This window comes from Papaver somniferum, chromosome 5 (genome assembly GCF_003573695.1).
Source record: "Papaver somniferum cultivar HN1 chromosome 5, ASM357369v1, whole genome shotgun sequence".
Lineage (NCBI taxonomy): Eukaryota > Viridiplantae > Streptophyta > Magnoliopsida > Ranunculales > Papaveraceae > Papaver > Papaver somniferum.
The window spans coordinates 185,730,086-185,739,653 of record NC_039362.1 but is presented as its reverse complement, the minus strand read 5'-3'; the positions used below and the strand labels follow the sequence as shown (position 1 = coordinate 185,739,653).

The 9,568-nt window shown below is 36.2% G+C and overlaps 2 protein-coding genes across 2 annotated transcripts; one reads left to right on the top strand and one right to left on the bottom strand.

Annotated features, from left to right (window-relative positions):
* Nucleotides 1-333: 333 nt before the first annotated feature.
* LOC113280300 (F-box/kelch-repeat protein At3g06240-like) lies at nucleotides 334-978 on the bottom strand. The gene has a single exon (XM_026528944.1). It carries the CDS (start codon nucleotides 976-978, stop codon nucleotides 334-336), a length of 645 nt encoding a protein of 214 aa, XP_026384729.1.
* Nucleotides 979-5,709: 4,731 nt separating this feature from the next.
* Nucleotides 5,710-7,750, top strand: LOC113280299 (factor of DNA methylation 1-like). Its single transcript, XM_026528943.1, has 6 exons — nucleotides 5,710-6,021; nucleotides 6,285-6,365; nucleotides 6,464-6,733; nucleotides 6,874-7,086; nucleotides 7,276-7,453; nucleotides 7,602-7,750. The coding sequence occupies exons 1-6, from the start codon at nucleotides 5,710-5,712 to the stop codon at nucleotides 7,748-7,750; spliced, it is 1,203 nt and encodes a 400-aa protein (XP_026384728.1).
* The last annotated feature ends 1,818 nt before the right edge of the window (nucleotides 7,751-9,568 follow it).

Genomic DNA, 9,568 nt, shown 5'->3' with positions numbered 1-9,568 from the left:
CATTTGGCCAGAATATATACCAAAATGCTCAAGAACATCCAAAATGCCTGCAATATTATGCAAATATGCTTTAGTGAATATATTAAAATCCACACAAGTTTTAAGTTACCCGCCTACTGGCCATCCAACCAAAAGATCCGAGAAGCAAAATCGTTTACCAGAATGTCCCACAATATACACTCAGTGTACACAAAATTAAATTAAACATAGAAAGCGTCTAAATGTTGTGTAAGACAAATAACTAAAGTGGAATAGCAGTCGCAGATTCAAAAATATACCAACTGACATAATAATAAATGCATAACATGTGATATTTTTTTACCTTAATTGTTGTCACACGGGATTTTTGACGACCTCATCTGTAATCGGTTTCTCCATATAAGTACAAGAACCAAGTGAGACTATGCTCTCCACATAAACCTGTCGACTATTGTCCACAACAATATCATAGACCACCACAGATGTAACTCTTTCAGTTTTTGGTTTATATAAAAGTATTTGCCTGCCAGTATCTACTAGAACTTCACCATTGTTAAAGCACCACAGCGGCTTCCAAAACGGAATTTCTTGCAAGGGCAACGACAGTTGAGTTGTGGTATATTTTCTGATCCAAGAGTCCTTCACTCCATACTCCTGCATCACCCACACATCAATCCTAACTGAATTCCAGATACAAGCTATATCAATGCAGTCTCCCCACACTCCCACATTTTTATAAACTTCTCCGGTGTTTTCTTTAGGTGGCATAATATTTTCAGGTAATGGCATATTCATCACTATCTCATTACTAATATCAAAACATAAGATAACTTCCGAGGACGTTTCGTTTGCTTCGACAACTCCCAACCAATGAAGACGTCCATTGAAAAACACACCACGATATCCTTTACCGCTGCGAAATAAAAAGGTACCCTGAATACTACTACTCCATGAATTTGATTTCACTGTATAAATCAATTTTACAGCAAGTATATTCATAGTCTGATATCATCACTAGTTTATAATCATCAATGTTGCTATCATAACCAAATCCACATGTAACTTTGCCATAACACTTTCCAAGATATTTAAATTCCTTAAATTCTCTTGTCAATGGGTTCAGAACACAGAATCTAATCTGCGTAGTAAATTCCTGTTCACAACTAGGTCTACTAATCCTCATTATTCTTGAGCAAATCAAGCCATTAGACGAACACATATAATCAAGAACATAATGTATGGTAGATTCAAATGGGTAATTTATCAGAACAGCTCCATCAAAATCGGCTAATGCTGTTGTTGTGGATGAGGATGATGGTGCTGGTAATAATAAAGCATCGTAATCAATACCTATGAAGTAAATCATAGGGTGCTTACATAAAGGGTGATGAACAATCAAGAGTTTAGGGTTGTTGTTCTTGCTTTGATTAGTGCGATTGACATGATTTTTGATGAAATTAGGTTTAGAAAGTAGATTATAAAAAAGCTTACATAGAAACCTTGATGCCAAGATGGATTTCGCTGGTAACTTCAGAAAGATCTCATCATGAACTTCTTCAGGAAAATTTAAGAATTCTCTTTGCTTGAGTTCGGATCTGGAGGAGATGAAATGGTCATTTTGGGTGAGGGTTTTCAATGGGACGATGAAATCGAGAAGACGAGGAGTTAGAATTTAAGCAGCGACCGGGCTACTAAGTGTAATAAGTCCTCGAGTGGACGATGAAATCCAGATTTATAAACTTCTCTGTTTCTTATAAAAAAATAAATATTTTTGTTACATTTATAAAGATGGCTATAACCCAAATAGATAAAGGAAAAAGGAAAATTCATACTATTTTGTAAGTGAGTTTGATGCTTTGTTATGCATATTTTCCATGTCCTGGTTAAGTTTTGTGTGGATTTTTTTCCTTTTTTTTGAAGCAAGAAATTATACTAAAATCAGGAAGAAATTACACGAGGGTACGTTGTACCCATGAAGTCTGCCATAACAATAGGACCGAAGGTATTTTGTGGTCCCAGATTGTTGTATATAGATTTTCAGTTTTGTGTGGATTTGTAGTGCATACTAAACTTCATATATCCTTAATTGTAAATTTAAACAATATTTTTACTACATTTTAGTGCTTCATAAGCTTACATATGTATTTTTTTTCTAGATCTATGCACAACAATTTTTTTTTGTCCCCACAATATTATTTTGGCCTTTGGTATGTTCATTTTAGTCAGTTGAGAGGGCAGAGGTGGAGAGCATTCCAAAGTAGGGTTGCACACGGTTCGGTTCGGTGCGGTTATAGGTAAAACCGTTCAACTAACCGTGTTCGGTGCGGTTATCACAATTGAAACCGTAGCCGAATTGTTCAGTATTCGGTTCGGTTTTTAACCGCACCGATACTGTTCGGTTACGGTTCGGTTCGGTTCGGTTTTCACCTATACCCTGCACCTGTATATAAATATATTCTGAAATTCTTAATATACTGATACTACATGCCATACTTAAATCTTAATAATATAACCATAGTCTACAGATAACCAAAGTTGAAGTTCACAAACAAGTTAGCCAAAGTCTTAAGTCTAAAATATAACCAAAGTCTGATGAAACGAAAGTTAAAAGAAAACGATGTTGCCAATAACATAAAAAGACTGCAGTCATCCATTTGATCTTCATTTCTCAAGTTAACCAAAGCTAAAAGACTGCAGTCCATCCATCTCTCAAGCCAATCTCCTTAATCTTCATCCTTCCCCAAAATTTCTGCAACAAGAAAAACAAGAAGAAATAAGATAAGAGAAACTAACAGATAAGAAGAAAAACAACAAGAATGCAAAGAAGAATACAAACACTTGGCTGAATATGGAAGTTCATCTGTAAATTGTCATCCTGCTTGGCACCTTGAATATAGGCTCCAACTGTTCACTGTATCTTCTAAACCCTTTTCCTTCTACAATTCTAAATGGAAGTTCATCTATGATGACAAACTCAGCCAATCTTCTTCTACACATATCCTTGTCATAACTTACAGCAACCAGTTGTGATGACTTTCCTGGTCTTGGAGGTGGAAACATCAAATTCTTCTGACCCTTCTGCTTCTTGTTGGGATTCTGAGGGCATGTCCCTAAATGTGTCTTCATGCTGGAAGTGCCATTTCCTCTGCTATGTGCTTGCAATTTCTTCTTATAATGCTTACACTGAGCTTGTTCTTCACTGAGCCTTACAAAGTCATTCCAAACTTTTGATCTAGTTTTCCCCTTCTTCTTCGGTACAACCTCAGGTGCAGGGTCCTGTGTAGCCTGCTCTATAGCTTGTGTTTCTTGTTTTGTAGCATCAACTTGAGGTGTTATTGACAGTGTCACATCAGTAGACCCAGCTGCAGGGGATGGAGAGGGAGATGCACTTGCCATCTTGCAGCTTGATAATGAAACTGAACTTGATTCAATCATTACCCTGCCAAATAACCAAAGGTAAACAAGTTAGTTCTTACTTCTTAATACAAGCATTCATATTTCTTAAAACAATCAAGTTAGTTCTGAACTTGATAATGAAACTAAACTTCATTTGACACTGCCGTGTTACTCAGTTTAAATTAGAAATACATTTCAGAGTGCTAGCTCAGAGTGACCTTGAGTTTCAGAGTGCTAGCTAGCTAGCACTTGCAATTTCAGTTTAAATTACACTGCCACTGCACAACAATTTCAGAGTGCTCAACCATATCAACATTCGACACCCATTAAAAATTTAAACCCCTTTTTCGAAATAATTTACATCATTCAACATTAAACCATATCAGTACTCAACCATATCAAATCACAGATCCTAAATCACTTCATTTTACATCAACTGACCTTTTTCAAAACATTTTCACAATAACAAACCCTAAGTTCAAAACATCAATCAAACAGAACAAGTCAAAATGAAGATTGAACTAGTTAGTAGTTACCTGTAATCAGACTCTTTCCTTCCCTTAACTCAAACTGAATGATAATAGCTTTCAGACTCCTTCTTGAGTTCCTCCCCTCAACTCAACCAAAACCTAAAATAAAAAACCCATGACTGTAATCAGAAAAATAAGATTTGACAAAAAAAATTGATTGATAAACACAAAACAACAAGCAAACCATTTCGAAGAAAGAAACTCTAAGTCCTAACAGAAGAATAATTAAAAAAAAAACCTAGAAATTGAAAAACAAACAAATCAATCGAAACGAGAATGAGAAATAGAACAGGGGAACTATTTACTTACTAGATAGAGCCAAGGAGGTGGTGGTGCTCTTGATGGAGGTGGTTTAAAAGATCAAAGTGGTGGTTCTACTGGTGGTGGAGGCGACTGGGGTTTCAGACTGAAGAGCGAGAGCCGAGAAGAAGAGAAACGAGATGAAAACTTCTGAAAAAATTAGGGTTCCGAAATATATATGGTGTAGGCTTTAATCTAGACGGCTAGGATTAATCAAGATAAAAACTAATCGACGGTCCCTATTAATCGGTTTTTCGGTGCGGTTATTTTGCGGTTATGAGTAAAACCGTACACCGAACCGTAGATCTAACGGTTATTAAAATGAAAACCGTCACCGACCGTTGGATTATCGGTTCAGTGCGGTTACGGTTCGGTTATACGGTTATCGGTTCGTTTCTGTTAAGCACTATCCCAAAGTAAGTTACTTCTTGCTTCATTTCAGTTATCGAAAAAAGAAAAAAAATCTCATTAAAGTTTAACATAATGAAAATTGAAAAGAGAAATACCGTACCATACTAATACAACACCAACAAGAAAAAGAAACAAGTATAAATAGAGAACTATTCTAGATTTTTGGGAAGTGGTATTCTAGATTCTAGTGTTCAACGAATTCTTCTCCAAACCTTTACACTTCCCAAGAAGGAACAAAGGAAAATTGAAAGACACTACCAGAGGTCCATAGGAGATGTATCTCTCCATTATGTTCTGCATTTGGGGTTCCAAGAAAAACCCTTGGGTTTCACATTTTTACCTATAAAGCTTCCATCTTAAAACCAATTTGAGACACAGAAACATTGAGAGAGATTCAATCTTTTGAACAAATTAGAGAAATTGAGAGTTCTTAAAAAAACAATCAGAAATTAGGTATTGATCTGATGTCTGAAGAAATGGGTTCATCATCTCAAAAGAGGAAAATAGATGAAATTTATTCATCAGATGAAGAAGGTTCAGATATAAGTGAATCTGAGATGGAAGATTATGAAGAAAAGGTATATCAAAATCTTAAAAATGGTAAGTTTACTGTTAAATTATCAGATCTTAAGTTTAGATGTCCTTTCTGCTTAGGTAAAAAGAAACAAGATTATGAATATAAACATCTAGTTCCACATGCTAAGGGTGCTGGTAAGAAAAGTTCTTCACTTAAGAAATTTAGAGAAAAAGTAAACATTTGGCATTAGCTAGGTATTTGGAGAAGGATTGTGCACCAATTAGGGAGGATCCTATGGAGGAGGAGGTAGAAGAGGGGAAGACTGTGGTGGATGTTGTTGGTTCATCTACTGTGGTGGTGGAGGAAGAGAAATTTGTGTGTCCATGGAAAGGTGTTGTTGCTAATACTGAGAGAGAGTTTAAAAATGGGAGATACATCGCCCCAAGTGGAAACCGGATTAAAGAGCAGTTGGTAAAGTTTAATCCTATCAGGGTACATAGTTCATGGGATTCTCATGGGAGTATTGGTAAGTCGATTGTGGAGTTTACAAACGATCTGTCCGGTTTTCGTGATGCCATGACTTTTGAGAGTGTTTATAATAGCTTTGGGCGTGGGAAAAGACATTATCGTGAGGATCAATTTGGGCTGGGAGGTATGTACGGATGGGTTGCGAGGGAGGATGATTATTATTCTGATTGTGTTCTTGGGAAAAACTTGAGGAAAAGTGATTTGAAATCAATGAATGATGTTCAAGCTGAATATGTACGGAAGAACGAACAACTTGTGACAAATTTAGTTCATTTGATTGATGAGAAGAATGACAACTTGGAACGAGTTAAGCTCGAATTGAATGAGACCAGCTACTCTCTCAAGAACTTGGCGGAGAGAGTTGAACTTCAAAAGCAATAGCTCAAGATTCTGAGTGGAGAGTTGGAGAAAATAAGGCACAAAGCGAAAGTGACAGAGAGAAACTTGCAGAAGAGAAACGAAAGGTAATATCTCCTTTCTCCTTCCTCCTTCATTTGTATTTTGCACGCCAAGGGACAAGTTTACCTACAACAATATGCGCAAGCCTGTATGTGTATTGAATATACAGATATCAGTCTTTGTATAATAAAGCCGTTTAACAATTTTATTGCTTATGTCGTCAGAATGCGCCGATAAACAGTAACCTTGAAATAGCTGAATTGGAGTCTAAATTAAATATATTAAGGATTACTGAAGAGCAAAAGGTATAAACTGTTTCTGACTTTTGCTCATATAAGTTGAAGTATCTGTATCCTGTTTAGTTTTGTTCTTTCCTTGTAGAAATCATGTTATTGATTGTCAGAGAGTGAAAGAGGCACGCCTCAGAGAAAGAATTGAAGAGGAGAAGAAATTGGATGCCAAAGATAAACTGGAATTAGAGGTTGAAATGTTGAGAGGGAAATTGAAAGCCTTGACGTACATGGCAGACTTGGAGTCGAAGAAGAAGTTACAAGAATTAACCAAAGATCTAAAAGAAGAAACACAACATCTTGAAGCCCTTAACCAGACTCTTACTGTCAAGGAACGAGAAATCAATGACGAGCTGCAGGACGCTCGAAAAGAACTAATTAAGGTGAGTTGTCTCTCTTTTCTTCTCCTTTCTTTCAAACCTGTCCGTTTCTCTAGTTTTGCTGAGAAACACATTTAGACACTTTTTGCCTAGAAATAATTGCAACCACATTACCTAACATACTAATTATTCTGTGATTCTAGGAACTGAAAGAATTAGGGAGTCGTGCTCCGGTCCGAGTTAAGAGAATGGGGGAAATTGATCTTAAACCTTTCCAGGATGCATGCAAGAAAAAGTATACCGCTGATGAAGCAGAGGTTCAGGCTTCTATACCGTGCACTGATTGGCAAAATGAAATTAAAGACCCAAATTGGTTTCCTTTTGTAAATGTCAAGGTTCGGGATGATGTATATGAGGTACTCTCGCACTATCTCTGAAACATTTTCCACAACATGTTGCTTATTGAACTTATAACCATCTTTAATATTCACAAGAGTTGAATATAAATTTATATAGCTCAGTGCATAGCTACAAGAAGATGTTCATATATATCTTGCTTTTTAATTGGCATCCCTCAATCACTGAACGTTACTAAACTGTTGTAGACGAAGATAGATGAGGAGGATGAAAAATTGAGTCGCTCGAGGAATGAGATGGGTGACGAGGTATTCAAAGCTGTTGCAACTGCTTTATTGGAGTTAAATGAGTATAATGGGAGTGCGAGGTACGTAGTCTCAGAATTATGGAACTTCAAAGAAGGTAGAAAGGCGACTTTGAAGGAGGGTATCCAAAGATTAATCAAATCAAAGAAAAAGAAGTGAACTACAAGAATATATTTGATCCTGTTCATCTTACCCAAAAAATGCAGTGTCTTGGATAGGGGTCGTAAATTCTTAGTGTGTCTTTCGGGGAACTTTATTGGTATGGTTAGACGTTGCTTTCTCTATATTAGCAGCTGATTATGTCTTCTCTTTTGATATTGTTCTTAAACATGGTTGTTGTGGTGGTGGTTTTAATCTATATTGGAGATTATCTGCAGATTCTGGTCATGTTTCTCTAATTTTCTTATTAAGAAGCTAATTTTTTGACAAGTTCTGGTCATCTCCTGTGACCCGTTTTGTAACAATGAAGATTTGAATTGGTTGGGCACATGCGAAGAATTGAGTCCTCATTTGGCTGATAACTGAAAGAAAAATGTTTTGATTCTTTGAATAATATGCAATGTCATTGACCACCGATCGTTAATCCGTTCTAATTTGTGGCCGCACGGTAATAAAGTAAGAACTTCATGGGACAAGCTCTATCTATGACTAATGTCATTAAATAGGTATTAGGCTAATCTAATGTGTACTTGCCTATCTATGACCGGTAGACCTATCTATGATTGGGATAAGCTCAAATCAGGCAGTGGAATTTAAATACCTTAGGCCTAAGTAAAAATATTATTTTTGCAAAACGTGTAATTGAAGCTGGTATGTCATATCCGTCCTCCGATCACCTACGACAATAATAGTGTATAAAGGAGGGTTACTCAAATGGCTTTGATGGCATTGAGAGACTTCATGTCAAAAATTACCTTGTACTGGTCATCTTCGCGAAATTGCATTATGCATGACTTTTCCGTTCAGGGTTCAAAAGTACCTCTCTTTGTTGATTTGGGACTTCTAATGCAGAACTTAGACAGAAATCACTAATGCTCAAGGTCTTATATTTTTCAAAGCAATTTAGAACCAATAGAAAGGCCTAATACCTATTTAAATTCATGTTAAACAGATTATGCCTCGAGTCGGTTCCAATATACCAAAAAATCTATATCGGGTCGCTAAATACTACTACAACTGGGTTATCTTGTTGATTTACAAATCGAGAAAGATAAAGATGGTAGGAACTGACTATGTAAACATGAATAGTTCACATGAAGAAAAATTTGCACATGAGAACATGCTGTTGGGGATAAAACATGTGAGCAACTCTTGTTTAAACTATCGAAACGCCTTGGACACGCAAGATAACCTTTGCGAATAATTGTACAATCTGTAAAAAGGTTCCAGTGACTTCTACAAGCTCCTACTTTTATTTATAATTGGTCTTGCAGCTGCCTCGGCAGAGTAGGACCAATTACTGGTTAGTATGTATATGTATTTATAATTGAAATCTTAACATGTAACCTTATTTGAGTTAATAACAATCAACTGAATAATGCACGGTTATGTAGATGTTGCAGCAGCAAATCAACAATGTAACATGAGAGATTATTGTCTTAATGATAATGTTGATGAGTGTAATAAGACATGTCTACGACTACGTTATCGTGGAGGCTTTTGTTTGGAACCTGATTCTTGCAGCTGCCTCGGCAGAGTAGGAAAAACCCAAAAGAAGCAAGCATAAGCTCAGAGCCACAACCAGCTGAGTAGCTTTCAAAATGGACATCTTCGATGAGATTGTGGGGTCGGATTTGACTGATAGTCTTCAAACAAATACATTGTTCATGCAACCAATATTTATAGTGTCTTTTCAGGTTCACATTAGATATGTTTAGAATTCAAGGTGCCTGCGAAGATTATTTCCTCATACGCAATATCTATTTTGTTTAAATGCATAAGATATCACATTTATTTCAGTATCTTGTTTTGTCTAGCCAGCTGGATCGATGAAGATCATTATTCCCTTATTTATTAATTAGAGTTATAAATAGTATAATCTCTTTTTCCTAAATTTCCCGAGCATCTTAAATTTGGACTCCTCAAGATATTCTTTTTCGGTTTCAACACCAAAATCAGATTTCCGGAGCATCTTAAAATTGCTTAAATTGAAAGATTTTCAAAGAGATAAAAAAGAAAAACGTTTGGCCGAGATTTTTAAATCTTTAGATAGATGTACCGGGAATTATAAATCCCA